The 17,975-nt window shown below is 35.6% G+C and overlaps 1 protein-coding gene across 1 annotated transcript; it reads right to left on the bottom strand.

Moving 5' to 3' along the window:
- Positions 1–1,615: 1,615 nt before the first annotated feature.
- LOC135207620 (probable 4-coumarate--CoA ligase 1) lies at positions 1,616–17,688 on the bottom strand. The gene is given in 13 exon segments (XM_064239482.1): positions 1,616–1,989; positions 2,644–2,816; positions 3,359–3,487; positions 4,020–4,111; positions 4,241–4,385; positions 4,560–4,714; positions 4,908–5,079; positions 5,497–5,609; positions 5,929–6,056; positions 6,059–6,130; positions 16,398–16,605; positions 17,037–17,164; positions 17,543–17,688. Coding segments are annotated over 13 exon segments (1,677 nt in total). The 5' UTR covers positions 17,559–17,688; the 3' UTR covers positions 1,616–1,843.
- Between the last annotated feature and the right edge of the window lie 287 nt (positions 17,689–17,975).

Genomic DNA, 17,975 nt, shown 5'->3' with positions numbered 1-17,975 from the left:
TTTAGTATATGAGGAAGGGCTGATATTCTCTCTCTCTCTCTCTCTCTCTCTCTCTCCCATACACACACACACACACTTAATTGCTCTTATCTTAAGCAATGTTAAGTAAATACCGTATGAAGAAACTATAAGTGATTTACATAAGGTTTACATTGTAAATAGAATGAATTTTACATAAACCTTGAAATAAATTCAACGAAATAAGATATAAGTAACGTCAATTAAATTTTGTATCAGGTCGTATTTAAGTAAGCTATCTTTTTTTGTACCCAAATATTCACACACACACACACCCACATATATATATATATATATATATATATATATATATATATATATATATATATATATATATATATATATATATGTGGTGTGTGTGTGTGTGTGTATGAGCGTATTGCAACGAACAAACATACAAAATTGTGCAAGACTTACATACCTCGTTGCGAAGGTAATAAAATAGCCTTAACAACCGAGATTATATATACATATATATTTGAAATCATTCTTCGGGTTCGCATAAATCAAGATTTGCATATAGCCCAGGCCCGGCTGACCAGATCATTAGCAAAACCTTACGTGTTCTGCCAGACAGGTTTCATGACTAATCGATTTCATGCGCAGGTAACTCAGGTAAGAGAGAGAGAGGGGGAGGGAGGGGAGAAGGTAGGGGGTCACATATTCGCCAGGTCGTTAATTAGGACCCTACCTTTTTAGTTGCTTTTCGGCTAACACCCCCTCCCGCTACCCACCATGCCCCCCTTCATTCTTTTTCTGATACATAAATCAATGTCCCTGACCTTCATATAATTATAGTAATATCCTATATATTGGATATATATATATAGATATTTATGTCTATAATATATATATATAGTATTATATATATATATTATATAACTATTTATATTAATGTTGGTTAAGGTTCGACATTCATACATTATTATCATATATATTATTATTATTATTATTATTATTATTATTATTATTATTATTATTATTATTATTATTTCAATTTATTCCCATCCTGAATTTGTCAGCGATTCTTGCTGAAGTTTTTTTTTTCATTTAGCACTTAATTCTCTCTCTCTCTCTCTCTCTCTCTCTCTCTCTCTCTCTCTCTCTCTCTCTCTCTCTCTCTCTCTCTCCATTCATTTTTTATCATTATTATATTTTATTTCTTCTCTTATATTTTATTCCTTGTTTCTTTCTTCAAATCCTCAGTGAGTCTCTTAATAGTTTGTTAGCACCTAATGAATTCTCTCTCTCTCTCTCTCTCTCTGCTCTCTACTCTCTCTCTCTCTCTCTCTCTCTCTCTCATCTCTCTCTCTCTCTCTCTCTCTCTCTCTCTCTCTCTCTCACTCGTGATCTATTTTCCTCTGCTCGTCTGCAGTCTGTTATTGTTTGGTTAAGTCTTTCATAAAGACCAAGTTCCGTTTTCTTTGAATAGCTTATCGTACCCCGTTTTCTCTAATTTCTTCTCGTAGTTTTACTTATTAAAACTGGATATATGGTTGTTATTGCGTCAAATCGTCAATTTAAGATTGGAATTGAATAAATCCTTGGCAATCGAGGTCAAAAATAAGGAAAGTAAATGTGTGAAAAAAAGGTGTAATTTATGTTATATTTCATTTTTAAATAGTATACCCTTACAATGGCCTACTTTTAATGTTGGGTTTACGCTCATTGTAGAAATTGATTAAGTGCTAATCAAGTGCCAGTAAAATATTGACAATTAAAACGAAAAATATTAAAAGATAACAATGTAAAACGAGAAAAATACTCAGGATAAATAAAACTTTCATTTCTGAATAACTCTCTTCCCCTTATATAATCCCATTTTCTATAGGGCATCGTTGACGCTCTCGTTTTCTTTTCTGAGGAGTAACTTCTTCAAATCCTTCCTCATGATCTTCCCGCTGACCGTCTTCGGAATTGAGTCCACGAACACCACTCCCCCTCGCAGCTGTTTGAAGTCGCTGACTCTGTCTGGGGAGATTGAATTTGACGTTTTATTTAAGTTTGTTACAATTTTATGGAGCGTAACGACGCGAATTTTTCCGTTTGTGAATGAGTAACAGCTTTAGCTGATGGCTCTATGAATTTATAAATAGGTGTGTGTGGATAACTTTTTATTTGGCAGGAGAATATGTTACCCTGAATAATTAACTGATTCTCTCTGTTTCTACCTTACTTTATGTGTATGTACATGTGTGTGTAGTATATATACATATGTATTTTCTGTTTATTATTGACACATAACTAAATATGAAACTATAACAAACAAAAATAAGCAAAACAACATTTAAAGAAAACCAGTTGAAATCTCAATAAACAAACAACCTCGAAAGCTCCAAAGTAACAGGTGATTATATAAAACCCTTAATGAAGGTATCTTCTGACTTTAATTACCAGGTGAATTAATTGGTTCTAAAGACTTATCACCTGCATGATTCGAATGAATGTCATCCATTTTAAGTGACCTTTTCGAATGCTTATTTAGGTAATGGCCGTTTTCACGCCCTCCTTTCGAGGGGAGTGTATGTACATACGTATGTGTTTGTTTATAAACATATACAAACTCCTCTCAAGGTGTAGGACCTTATAGACATAATCGAGAAGAGACACTTGTATCCACCTCACCTTCGACGTGTTTCATGATTCCCTCGGCCGACTCCAGAGAGCCCTTCCTCAGGACTACGAAGGCCGTAGGAAGTTCTCCGGCCCTTTCGTCCTCCCGTCCTACCACGGCAGCGTCGACGACGTCAGGGTGTCTCAGAAGGACCCCTTCCAATTCAGCTGGTGCCACCTGCAAGGTATATACAGTCCCATGGATTGAAATATTGACACGTACCAATGTCTCGTTGCAACATTTGTGAAATGGGTAAACGAGATACTGATGGGGTTTCAGTCCACAGCTTCAAAGGGGTGAGTTTCATCCTCGTAGCTACATGAATGCTACAGTAACTGTTGTTTCTACATTTCTATAGATGTCCATTCTTGGTGAACATTCCCCCGCCCCCTGAACTCGTAAACAGTTGTGATTATAATTATGGCCCAGATCTGAGTCTTCATTTATCGTTTATTGTCACTGATAGCCCTTTAAGGAAATCAGCAAAGTCATGCTATATGTAAAAATAAATTAATAAATTGCCAAAAACTGAAATTAAGATAGTAACTATGCTGGTTGCGTCAGTGTATTCCGGAAAGTAACGGAAATGATACAGAGGTTTTGATGGTATAGTTTGAGGTCTGACTACACTATCCACTTGATTTTACATTTTGGTGTGTTGCTGAATAATAATAATAATAATAATAATAATAATAATAATAATAATAATTCTCTTACCTGCTAGACCTTGAACTTCGATGATGTTCCTTAAGCCTGTCGACTACGTAAAGGAATCCATCCGGATCGTAATAGCCGACATCCCCTGTCAGGAGCCAGCCGTCTTTGTCGAAGGCCCCGGAGGTCGCAGTTTCATTCCTTGTGAAAACGAAGACGAGATAAATACTTAAATAAATAAATAAGTAAATGGCTAAATGTGTAAATAATTAAAATGTTTAAATTATTCGTTCATTATTCTGATGAGAAATAATTCTTCTTTTCATCTTCAGTTTTTGGGAAAGAATTGTGTGGTGTGACTGATGGTATCTTCAATACATATATATATATATATATATATATATATATATATATATATATATATATATATATATATATATATATATTTGTGTGTGTATGCATGTAGTATGTATGATGTATTCACTACTCGCCAACATACTAACTTATTTTTGTAAATAAATACAGCTATGCAATCATGCTAACATATTTATCATGTTTATATTTATTTATTTTTTTTTTTTTTTGCATAAAGGGCCCTTTAGAATATTGGAACACTCAAAATTTAAGAATTAACACTTAATGCTAGTCTTCAGAATACTTAGTGGCTTCAGATATTGTAGATTTTTTGTTTTCTTAAAGGATTCTTACCCTTCCAAGTATTCACTGCACTGACCTGTAATATCCAGGTACAATGGTAGGTCCTCTGACACAAATCTCCCCTTCTTGCATAGGACCCAAAGGAGACCTGGTCTTCAGGTCAGCTACCTGCCAGTTTAATAACTATCATTATCACGATTCAAAATGGACAAACTTTTAAGACACAATATGTTAATGAAACATGCCAGTAACATTCGATGCGTACGACAAATGAATATGTACTTTTTGTGACCTTACTTTGACCTGCATGTGAGGCGTGACCTGACCAACGGAGCCCACCCTGTTTTCCTGGCAACAGATGGTCACAGGAGCGACTGATTCGGTCATGCCATACGCCTGCCTGACAGTCAGGTTACCTCCAGTCTGGAAAATTGAAGATGGACTTCAGTTCATTAAGTTAAGATCAGTTTTATTAATGTATAATATCAAAATTATTATGCATGGCAAAGAAAAACCCTTCACTATCTTTCTGCTTCAACTCGACGCTGCAACGAATAAGCAACAAGGAACGCCTGAAACTCCTGCAGGATATCCGTCGCTTCTGAAGAACTCTCACCCCTCTTCTGCAGAGCGTCTGGACGCTCCCCGGAGAGTGGGGCGCCCCCGCCCCCCGCAGAACATCCCCTTGAGGGAGGTGATGTCGTATTCGTCGACGATGGGCGCTTGGGCCAGGAACAGGACGACCGTAGGAACCGATGCCATGAAGGTTACCTGAGGAAAGGTCGGTTTTTGGTAAACAACGAGGTAAAAGGTTAGGTAAACATTCTGAGGTAAAAGGTTAGGTAAACATTGAACAATGAGGCAAAGGTTACCTGGGGAAAGGTCTGATTTAGTGAGGATTAAATGTAAACAAAAGATGGCGAGTGTCATGTCCTGAATGAACCGTCAGTGTCACCTGTCTCACCTTGTAATCCTGTACAACTTGGAGGAAAGTCCTTGGGGCGAATTTGGGGATCATGACGGCCGAGTAGTCGTTGATCAGCGACGCAAACATGATGATGAAGCCCAGGGAATGGCAGAAGGGAAGGAAAAGGAGGATGACGTCATCGGGTCCCAGTCCCAGAGTTCGCTTGTCCCTGGAAGGAGTCGAAGGTAAAGTCAAAATTTATGCCTATTTCATAGTTTTTTTTTCTGCTTGTCAGCTTCTTGTTTACGACGGCCCACAGAGGTACTACTGTCAGTTAGCCCAGGCCTATATATAATTATTTCTTTGTACTTTGTTGGTTCCTGTTTTCAACTGCCTGACGTCCCTGGAAGACCTTTATTATTGCAACGCCAGTTGAATGATTTAGAACACTTCCATCTATCATTTGAGCCATATTCGTTCCATAGTCCAAGTGCCTACAAATGCCCTATTGCCACCCAGTTATAGTTTAGGCTATGACCTGGGATTGTCAGTGATGCCAAAAAATAAAAAAAAAAATCAGTCAATCAATCCAGTTATTGTCACCCATTGTCTTAATCCATCAATGTGAAAAGGAGAGTATAATTACCTGAATAACGTATATGCAGCAGCTAAATTGGCGTGGGTGACCATCACGCCCTTGGAGACGCCCGTTGTGCCCGAGGAGTAGGGCAGCATTATCAGGTCCTTCTCAGGTTCCACCTGGAAAAAGTTAATAAGATATAAGTGGATGCATATTGGGTCTTCCTAAGACTTTATGATCATTCAGGCCTAGCACCGTGCATTGTAATGTTACCAAAGCATGAAAACTGTGATTATAGGTATGAATCCTTTCGCCGGTACTTCTGTCTTCAAGAATTCCATGAATTCCCTCAAGGGATTCATCCAGGGATCCGTCCAGTTTCCTTTCTCAGTTGGTCAAAGAGTTGTTGATCTTTAACAACCATCATTAGTGATCTCTCCAACCAAATTGATCCCATCCATAGCCCCTCTCCCCAGGTCTCTTTAGCTTCATACAAACCTGCGTGTGGGGGAGGTAGAGGTCCCCTGGATCTTCCAGTAATTCCTGAAACGATGAACATCCCTGGACATCTTCTTTCCCTAGGGTGAAGATCGCCTTGATACCTCCTACTCTTTCGCTGAGGCTTTTGCCTTTTCTTCCTGGTCCTCTCCGGCCACGATCCAGGAGGCTCCTGAATTCCTCAGTAGGGGTTCAAGATCAGCTGTGATGGAAAAACAGAATTGATTGATATATTCCTTATGTATGTATGTATGTATGTATGTATGTATGTACCCTCGGCCAAAAAAATTGGTGGCAGAGTTTCATAATTTTTCGTTCACCTGCCTGACGCACGATTCATGCCTTATTTATCTATTGTTCTGTTCAAAGATGGAAGAAAACATATGTAATGACGTTAAAAACAGTCATTAATATCTTTAGAACATTATGTTATGTTATTTTATAAAACTATTTTCCAATTAGCAAAATTGACGTGAACGAAACGAAGTGATAAAAAACGTCATATCACAACCACTGATATACATTACCAAATAGATAGGAGACACCTATCACTAGTACTATCGTATAAACATAGTCCTTACATTATCATTTCAATATTTAGTTGAAGGTAGTTGAACTATTCCATTTGTTAAATTTTACAGAAAACATTGGAATCTCACAAAATGCTATCAAATTTAAAAACAAGAAAAAAAACGATAACCTAACAGTGTGAACCATTCGACCTCACTCTATTGCTTTTGATGTCGTTATGTGCAAGGGAATCTAATGTCAATGTGTCATTTATCGGTCTAAGAAACATCCCTCGATGAGCGAGAGACAATTATTGCACTTCATTCCGCTCTCTTCTACATCTCAGGCGACTCGATCCGACTTCTCGCTACGAACTCCATCGCGTGAAAGCATTACTAATGATAACAGTTATTTTAAAATTCCCCGCACCGACAACGGACGCCTTAAAATGCATGTTTATAAAATGTTTTCTGTTAAAAGAAACTTTATCTTTCATTCCCCAAAATATGTGAATACACTCGTGTTTACACCCTTTATGATTGTTGTAGCCGTCAAAGAGCAACCCTTGATTAAAGCAGTAGGTTTTTCTTGAAAAAAGAAAAAAAAAGTTATGAAATATGCTTAAAACGAGAACATCACCTTTCATATTTCTTACCCTTTCTGCTACTTATAATATGTTTACGGTAGTAGGTCTAGGTATACATATGAAACTAATTTTAATTAATTTCTATTCAGAAGAAATGAATAACTACAGAAAGATCAACCTAAGAAAGCTTCAATGAAAGTAAATCTTTCCTAATGTATTCGTCAGTTTTGACTCCCGCAGCTTTCCAACGTGTCCAAATGAAACAGGATGATATGCAAGGAATTCGATAAAAAAATAAAAGACTGAATTATATTCGTTTGATTTTTTTATGATTGCTTTTTGACTTTGAATAGCTAGGTCTGAGTAAATTATGTTAAGCAATTCTGAAAAGGATAAGAAGAAAGGCGAACATGGCTAGTAAAACAAGAATAACGGGAATAATCAAATAAAGCAGATTAATATAAATATTGTCGATTTAAATATTCATTCATATTACGTATCCGAGAGAGTATACTGCTGAAAAGAGACCTAGGCTGATCATGTGTGAAAATCAGAAGTCCAATTTAGGCCCACTAAATGTGTCATACAAATTATTTTATTGATCAAAGGACAATATTAGTTTAATTAAACATCATTTTCAAAGAATGTTAACGCCTTGATATATTTATTTCATTATTTATCGGCTGTAGGAGACGAAATGACAACACCCCAGTGCAGTACGATACGTTGAGTCAAGACTCGAGCGGCAGCAAAGCCAACTTGAAAATGTTTAGGTATGTTGTCACGAAGCTAGAGTTGAGAATAAAATTAGAAATCGTGGACCTATCGGTATATACTTTCCTTACTTTGCAAAATAATTATCTTTAATGCGTTGAATAAGTCTACTCAATTCTAAGTAATTTATTTCAAGTATAGCACCTTTGAAAGGAAATGTTATGTATTAAGTAAATAATCTGGCACCTACATATGGCAATATTTCTATAACGAACACTGAATTAAGAAACTACGCCAATTCTTGGTTGGCCGACAGTACATAGTATTTATGTAATCAGGCAAGATATAGGCCAAAGGTTAACTTTTAAATTCGTCAATTATATTCGTGACAGTTATCAACTTCTTCGGAGAACATGTGCTAATTTGTGATGGATTTAGGGTAAATTATTAATGATATTACTTATCTAGCACACACATGCACACTCGCACACCTTCAAGGTTAGCTGAGCAATTAGTCTTACCAAACAAAACATAAAAACAAAAAATCTTTCGCTCGTTTGATGACAAAACGTCATCCCAACTGTTTATCACAAAGACAATAGAGCCAGAGTGTGTACCCTCATAACCGACCTTGTGTAAAACTATTTTCCAATTAGCAAAATTGACGTGATAAAAAACGTCATATCACAACCACTGATATGCATTACCAAATAGATAGGAGACACCTATCACTAGTACTATCGCATAACATAGGTCCTTACATTATCATTTCAATATTTAGTTAAAGGTAGTTGAACTATTCCATTTGTTAAATTTTACAGAAAACATTGGAATCTCACAAATGCTATCAAATTTAAAAACAAATAGAAAACAAAAACGATAAACCTAACAGTTGGTTAACCATGCGACCTCATTCTATTGCTTTTGATGTCGTTATGCGCAAGGGAATCTAATGTCAATGTGTCATTTATCGGTCTAAGAAACATCCCTCGATGAGCGAGAGACAATTATTGCACTTCATTCCGCTCTCTTCTACATCTCAGGCGACTCGATCCGACTTCTCGCTACGAACTCCATCGCGTGAAAGCATTACTAATGATAACAGTTATTTTAAAATTCCCCGCACCGACAACGGACGCCTTAAAATGCATGTTTATAAAATGTTTTCTGTTTAAAAGAAACTTTATCTTTCCATCCCAAATATGTGCATACACTCGTGTTTTACGCCCTTATGATTGTTGTAGTCGTCAAAGAGCAACCCTTAATTAAAGCAGCAGGTTTTTCTTGAAAAAAGAAAAAAAAAATTATGAAATAGACTTAAACGAGAACATCACCTTTCATATTTCTTATCCTTTCAGCTTACTTATATGCTTACGGTAGTGGGTCTAGGTATATATATGAAACTAATTTTAATTAATTTCTATTCAGAAGAAATGAATAGCTACAGAAAGATCAACCTAAGAAACTTTAATGAAAGTAAGTCTTTCTTAATGTATTCGTCAGTTTTGACTCCCGCAGCTTTCCAACGTGTCCAAATGAAACAGGATGATATGCAAGGAATTCGATAAAAAAATAAAAGACTGAATTATATTCGTTTGATTTTTTTATGATTGCTTTTTGACTTTGAATAGCTAGGTCTGAGTAAATTATGTTAAGCAATTCTGAAAAGGATAAGAAGAAAAGAAAGGCGAACAGGCTAATAAAACAAGAATAACGGGAATAATCAAACTAAAGCAGATTAATTATAAATATTGTCGATTTAAATATTCATTCATATTACGTATCCGAGAGAGTATACTGCTGAAAAGAGACCTAGGCTGATCATGTGTGAAAATCAGAAGTCCAATTTAGGCCTACTAAGTGTCATACAAATTATTTTATTGATCAAAGGACAAAATTAGTTTAATTAAACATCATTTTCAAAGAATGTTAACGCCTTGATATATTTATTTCATTATTTATCGGCTGTAGGAGACGAAATGACAACACCCCAGTGCAGTACGATACGTTGAGTCAAGACTCGAGCGGCAGCAAAGCCAACTTCAAATGCTTAGGTATGTTGTCACGAAGCTAGAGTTGAGAATAAAATTAGAATCGTGGACCTATCGGTATATACTTTCCTTACTTTGCAAAATAATTATCTTTAATGCGTTGATAAGTCTACTCAATTCTAATGTAATTTATTTCAAGTATAGCACCTTTGAAAGGAAATGTTATTGATTGTTAAGTAAATAATCTGGCACCTACATATGGCAATATTTCCATAACGAACAATGAATTAAGAAACTACGCCAATTCTTCGTTGGCCGACAGTACATAGTATTTATGTAATCAGGCAAGATATAGCCAAAGGTTAACTTTTAAAGTCGTCAATTATATTCGTGGACAGTTATCAACCTTCTTCGGAGAACATGTGCTAATTTGTGATGGATTTTAGGGTAAATATTTTAATGATATTACTTATCTAGCACACACATGCACACTCGCACACCTTCAACGGTTAGCTGAGCAACTTAGTTCTTACCAAACAAAACCATAAAACAAAAAATCTTTCGCTCGTTTGATGACAAAACGTCATCCCAACTGTTTATCACAAAGACAATAGAGCCAGAGTGTGTACCCTCATAACCGACCTTGTGTAAAACTATTTTCCAATTAGCAAAATTGCGTGAACGAAACGAAGTGATAAAAAACGTCATATCACAACCACTGATATGCATTACCAAATAGATAGGAGACACCTATCACTAGTACTATCGCATAAACATAGTCCTTACATTATCATTTCAATATTTAGTTAAAGGTAGTTGAACTATTCCATTTGTTAAATTTTACAGAAAACATTGGAATCTCACAAAATCCTATCAAATTTAAAAACAAAAAGAAAAAAAACGATAACCTAACAGTGTTAACCATGCGACCTCATTCTATTGCTTTTGATGTCGTTATGCGCAAGGGAATCTAATGTCAATGTGTCATTTATCGGTCTAAGAAACATCCCTCGATGAGCGAGAGACAATTATTGCACTTCATTCCGCTCTCTTCTACATCTCAGGCGACTCGATCCGACTTCTCGCTACGAACTCCATCGCGTGAAAGCATTACTAATGATAACAGTTATTTTAAAATTCCCCGCACCGACAACGGACGCCTTAAAATGCATGTTTATAAAATGTTTTCTGTTAAAAGAAACTTTATCTTTCACTCCCCAAAATATGTGCATACACTCGTGTTTACGCCCTTTATGATTGTTGTAGTCGTCAAAGAGCAACCCTTAATTAAAGCAGCAGGTTTTTCTTGAAAAAAGAAAAAAAAAATTATGAAATAGACTTAAACGAGAACATCACCTTTCATATTTCTTATCCTTTCAGCTACTTATAATATGCTTACGGTAGTGGGTCTAGGTATATATATGAAACTAATTTTAATTAATTTCTATTCAGAAGAAATGAATAGCTACAGAAAGATCAACCTAAGAAACTTTAATGAAAGTAAGTCTTTCTTAATGTATTCGTCAGTTTTGACTCCCGCAGCTTTCCAACGTGTCCAAATGAAACAGGATGATATGCAAGGAATTCGATAAAAAAATAAAAGACTGAATTATATTCGTTTGATTTTTTTATGATTGCTTTTTGACTTTGAATAGCTAGGTCTGAGTAAATTATGTTAAGCAATTCTGAAAAGGATAAGAAGAAAGGCGAACATGGCTAATAAAACAAGAATAACGGGAATAATCAAATAAAGCAGATTAATATAAATATTGTCGATTTAAATATTCATTCATATTACGTATCCGAGAGAGTATACTGCTGAAAAGAGACCTAGGCTGATCATGTGTGAAAATCAGAAGTCCAATTTAGGCCTACTAAGTGTCATACAAATTATTTTATTGATCAAAGGACAAAATTAGTTTAATTAAACATCATTTTCAAAGAATGTTAACGCCTTGATATATTTATTTCATTATTTATCGGCTGTAGGAGACGAAATGACAACACCCCAGTGCAGTACGATACGTTGAGTCAAGACTCGAGCGGCAGCAAAGCCAACTTCAAAATGCTTAGGTATGTTGTCACGAAGCTAGAGTTGAGAATAAAATTAGAAATCGTGGACCTATCGGTATATACTTTCCTTACTTTGCAAAATAATTATCTTTAATGCGTTGATAAGTCTACTCAATTCTAATGTAATTTATTTCAAGTATAGCACCTTTGAAAGGAAATGTTATTTATTGTTAAGTAAATAATCTGGCACCTACATATGGCAATATTTCCATAACGAACAATGAATTAAGAAACTACGCCAATTCTTGGTTGGCCGACAGTACATAGTATTTATGTAATCAGGCAAGATATAGGCCAAAGGTTAACTTTTAAAGTCGTCAATTATATTCGTGACAGTTATCAACTTCTTCGGAGAACATGTGCTAATTTGTGATGGATTTAGGGTAAATTATTAATGATATTACTTATCTAGCACACACATGCACACTCGCACACCTTCAAGGTTAGCTGAGCAATTAGTCTTACCAAACAAAACATAAAAACAAAAAATCTTTCGCTCGTTTGATGACAAAACGTCATCCCAACTGTTTATCACAAAGACAATAGAGCCAGAGTGTGTACCCTCATAACCGACCTTGTGTAAAACTATTTTCCAATTAGCAAAATTGACGTGAACGAAACGAAGTGATAAAAAACGTCATATCACAACCACTGATATGCATTACCAAATAGATAGGAGACACCTATCACTAGTACTATCGCATAAACATAGTCCTTACATTATCATTTCAATATTTAGTTAAAGGTAGTTGAACTATTCCATTTGTTAAATTTTACAGAAAACATTGGAATCTCACAAAATGCTATCAAATTTAAAAACAAAAAGAAAAAAAAAACGATAAACCTAAAACACCGTGTTAACCACTGCGACCTCATTCTATTGCTTTTGATGTCGTTATGCGCAAGGGAATCTAATGTCAATGTGTCATTTATCGGTCCTAAGAAACATCCTCGATGAGCGAGAGACAATTATTGCACTTCATTCCGCTCTCTTCTACATCTCAGGCGACTCGATCCGACTTCTCGCTACGAACTCCATCGCGTGAAAGCATTACTAATGATAACAGTTATTTTAAAATTCCCCGCACCGACAACGGACGCCTTAAAATGCATGTTTATAAAATGTTTTCTGTTAAAAGAAACTTTATCTTTCACTCCCCAAAATATGTGCATACACTCGTGTTTACGCCCTTTATGATTGTTGTAGTCGTCAAAGAGCAACCCTTAATTAAAGCAGCAGGTTTTTCTTGAAAAAAGAAAAAAAAAATTATGAAATAGACTTAAACGAGAACATCACCTTTCATATTTCTTATCCTTTCAGCTACTTATATATGCTTACGGTAGATGGGTCTAGGTATATATATGAAACTATTTTTAATTAATTTCTATTCAGAAGAAATGAATAGCTACAGAAAGATCAACCTAAGAAACTTTAATGAAAGTAAGTCTTTCTTAATGTATTCGTCAGTTTTGCCTCCCGTAGCTTTCCAACGTATCCAGATGAAACAGGATGATATGCAAGGAATTCGATAAAAAAATAAAAGACTGAATTATATTCGTTTGATTTTTTTATGATTGCTTTTGACTTTGAATAGCTAGGTCTGAGTAAATTATGTTAAGCAATTATGAAAAGGATAAGAAGAAAGGCGAACATGGCTAATAAAACAAGAATAACGGGAATAATCAAATAAAGCAGATTAATATAAATATTGTCGATTTAAATATTCATTCATATTACGTATCCGAGAGAGTATACTGCTGAAAAGAGACCTAGGCTGATCATGTGTGAAAATCAGAAGTCCAATTTAGGCCTACTAAGTGTCATACAAATTATTTTATTGATCAAAGGACAAAATTAGTTTAATTAAACATCATTTTCAAAGAATGTTAACGCCTTGATATATTTATTTCATTATTTATCGGCTGTAGGAGACGAATGACAAAACACCCCAGTGCAGTACGATACGTTGGGTCAAGACTCGAGCGGCAGCAAAGCCAACTTCAAAATGCTTAGGTATGTTGTCACGAAGCTAGAGTTGAGAATAAAATTAGAAATCGTGGACCTATCGGTATATACTTTCCTTACTTTGCAAATAATTATCTTTAATGCGTTGATAAGTCTACTCAATTCTAATGTAATTTATTTAAAGTATAGCACCTTTAAAAGAAAATATTATTTCTTGTTAAGTAAGTAATCTGGCACCTACATATGGCAATATTTCCAAAACGAACAATGAATTAAGAAACTACGCCAATTCTTGGTTGGCCGACAGTACATAGTATTTATGTAATCAGGCAAGATATAGGCCAAAGGTTAACTTTTAAAGTCGTCAATTATATTCGTGACAGTTATCAACTTCTTCGGAGAACATGTGCTAATTTGTGATGGATTTAGGGTAAATTATTAATGATATTACTTATCTAGCACACACATGCACACTCGCACACCTTCAAGGTTAGCTGAGCAATTAGTCTTACCAAACAAAACATAAAAACAAAAAATCTTTCGCTCGTTTGATGACAAAACGTCATCCCAACTGTTTATCACAAAGACAATAGAGCCAGAGTGTGTACCCTCATAACCGACCTTGTGTAAAAACTATTTTCCCAATTAGCAAAATTGACGTGAACGAAACGAAAGTGATAAAAAACGTCATATCACAACCACTGATATGCATTACCAAATAGATAGGAGACACCTATCACTAGTACTATCGCATAAACATAGTCCTTACATTATCATTTCAATATTTAGTTAAAGGTAGTTGAACTATTCCATTTGTTAAATTTTACAGAAAACATTGGAATCTCACAAAATGCTATCAAATTTAAAAACAAAAAGAAAAAAAACGATAACCTAACAGTGTTAACCATGCGACCTCATTCTATTGCTTTTGATGTCGTTATGCGCAAGGGAATCTAATGTCAATGTGTCATTTATCGGTCTAAGACAAACAGCCCTCGATGAGCGAGAGACAATTATTGCACTTCATTCCGCTCTCTTCTACATCTCAGGCGACTCGATCCGACTTCTCGCTACGAACTCCATCGCGTGAAAGCATTACTAATGATAACAGTTATTTTAAAATTCCCCGCACCGACAACGGACGCCTAAACTGGCATGTTTATAAAATGTTTTCTGTTAAAGAAACTTTATCTTTCACTCCCCAAAATATGTGCATACACTCGTGTTTACGCCCTTTATGATTGTTGTAGTCGTCAAAGAGCAACCCTTAATTAAAGCAGCAGGTTTTTCTTGAAAAAAGAAAAAAAAAATTATGAAATAGACTTAAACGAGAACATCACCTTTCATATTTCTTATCCTTTCAGCTACTATAATATGCTTACGGTAGTGGGTCTAGGTATATATATGAAACTAATTTTAATTAATTTCTATTCAGAAGAAATGAATAGCTACAGAAAGATCAACCTAAGAACTTTAATGAAAGTAAGTCTTTCTTAATGTATTCGTCAGTTTTGACTCCCGCAGCTTTCCAACGTGTCCAAATGAACAGGATGATATGCAAGGAATTCGATAAAAAAATAAAAGACTGAATTATAATTCGTTTGATTTTTTTATGATTGCTTTTTGACTTTGAATAGCTAGTCTGAGTAAATTATGTTAAGCAATTCTGAAAAGGATAAGAAGAATAAAGGCGAACATGGCTAATAAAACAAGAATAACGGGAATAATCAATAAAGCAGATTAATATAAATATTGTCGATTTAAATATTCATTCATATTACGTATCGAGAGAGTATACTGCTGAAAAGAGACCTAGGCTGATCATGTGTGAAAATCAGAAGTCCAATTTAGGCCTACTAAGTGGCCATACAAATTATTTTATTGATCAAAGGACAAAATTAGTTTTAATTAAACATCATTTTCAAGAATGTTAACGCCTTGATATTTATTTCATTTCTTTATTTATCGGCTGTAGGAGACGAAATGACAACACCCCAGTGCAGTACGATACGTTGAGTCAAGACTCGAGCGGCAGCAAAGCCAACTTCAAAATGCTTAGGTATGTTGTCACGAAGCTAGAGTTGAGAAAAAATTAGAAATCGTGGACCTATCGGTATATACTTTCCTTACTTTGCAAAATAATTATCTTTAATGCGTTGATAAGTCTACTCAATTCTAATGTAATTTATTTCAAGTAGAACCTTTGAAAGGGAAATGTTATTTATTGTTAAGTAAATAATCTGGCACCTACATATGGCAATATTTCCATAACGAACAATGAATTAAGAAACTACGCCAATTCTTGGTTGGCCGACAGTACATAGTATTTATGTAATCAGGCAAGATATAGGCCAAAGGTTAACTTTTAAAGTCGTCAATTATATTCGTGACAGTTATCAACTTCTTCGGAGAACATGTGCTAATTTGTGATGGATTTAGGGTAAATTATTAATGATATTTCTTATCTAGCACACACATGCACACTCACACACCTTCAAGGTTAGCTGAACAATTAGTCTTACCAAACGAAACAAAACCAAAAAATCTTTCGCTCGTTTGATGACAAAACGTCATCCCACCTGTATATCACAAAGACAATAGAGCCGGAGTGTGTACCCTCATAACCGACCTTCATTATACCCAGGGCTGAGAGGTGCCATCACACCCCCGTTGAGGGCAGTGGCCAAGAACACTGCCGGGTAGTTCATGTCATTGAGCGCTATGATGCACAACACCTCCCCTTGAAGGAACCCTCTTCTTCTCAGACCAGAAGCCACTCTCAGGGAGCGCCGATGGAGGGCCGCTGAAGTAAGGTGCTCGCCGGTGACACCGTCCGTCTAGCGGAGAAATAGATCATGAATGCGTGAGAGTTTGTGCGAACATGACGTAGCTGTTTGACAGGCAAATCCTGCCTTGTTCTACTGCTAACACTACTACTATAGTAGAATGTGCAGGGGAGGAGCCCTTTCAAAGGCAAATCCCGCATACTACCACTACTAATCCTTAACCTCATTACAGGGACTGTGGACAAACTGAAAAAGAAAAAAGGGTTTGTGACCTAAATATCAGTTTGGTGAGTAAATAATTAGATTTTGAAGGTTCTAGGCCTACGCTGTTGTCAACAGAGACTCTCGAATATTCAATTTTACAAAGCTGAGTCCCTTGATGGACGTTTTCCATACGTTAGAGTGGAAAATAACAAAATCCACCCTAAAAAGAAGAACAGGAAGTTGGAAAGTCCTATTTTTGTTGATTCGCCCAAACTTACCAGAGCAATTTTATTCCCATTTTCTTCAAGCCTCTTCATGATGTGCATGGCTATGGATCCTTGAGGAATCTCGGGTGAGGAGTCCTGGAAAGGACACTTAATCACTCCTTCGGGTCCTACGACGCATCCTGTAACATGAGGAAGTAATATGTATAGATTTTTTTTAGAAATATTTCCATTTAAGTCGAGATAATCTGCCCATGAATTTTATCTATTTCATTTTATTCTCAGCATTTGAGAGTTATCTGTCATCTTCTATTTTACTATTGCGAATTCTCTCTCTGTCTCTGCTCTCTCTCTCTCTCTCTCTCTCTCTCCATGTAACTAAAAAGAATTTTTTCTCTTTTTAAAGGTCTACATGATTAACAGAATACATTCCTTTCTCTCTCTCTCTCTCTCTCTCTCTCTCTCTCTCTCTCTCTCTCTCTCTCTCTCTCTCTCTCTCTCAAACATCTAACCCTAACACTATAGTTCAGTTGAGGGATAATTTATTTCAGACACCATACCTTTTAAGGGAGCCATCTATGGTAAGATTGATTATATTATAACTGCCTAAGGTCCCTTATATCGTAGGATTTGCTTTCGTTATTTCATTATCCTCTTGGCGACGGATTCCGAAACGCCCCTGTAGTACCTGGACAGGAAAACCTTTTCGTGAATTAAATAATGTACCTGGAAATAGATAAAGACGACGATTCTTTACAAGAGGAGCAAAATATAAATATACAAGGCATAATGCGACCTCCAATTTATATGCTATGTTTTATTAGAAATGATTGTTCTGTGCTGTTTAACATGTATATTATTTTTATTTTTTTTTACAGTGTCATTCTAATAGATAAATCATAAGTATCCTATCCTTGAATTCCTGTAACCTTTAACTCGACGTGAAACACCTTTTTTCAGACCTTTTATAGACCTTGAAATGCCTTTTCCAAA

This window comes from Macrobrachium nipponense, chromosome 34 (genome assembly GCF_015104395.2).
Source record: "Macrobrachium nipponense isolate FS-2020 chromosome 34, ASM1510439v2, whole genome shotgun sequence".
Lineage (NCBI taxonomy): Eukaryota > Metazoa > Arthropoda > Malacostraca > Decapoda > Palaemonidae > Macrobrachium > Macrobrachium nipponense.
The sequence above is the reverse complement of the archived record's forward strand: the minus strand, read 5'-3'. Positions and strand labels throughout refer to the sequence as shown.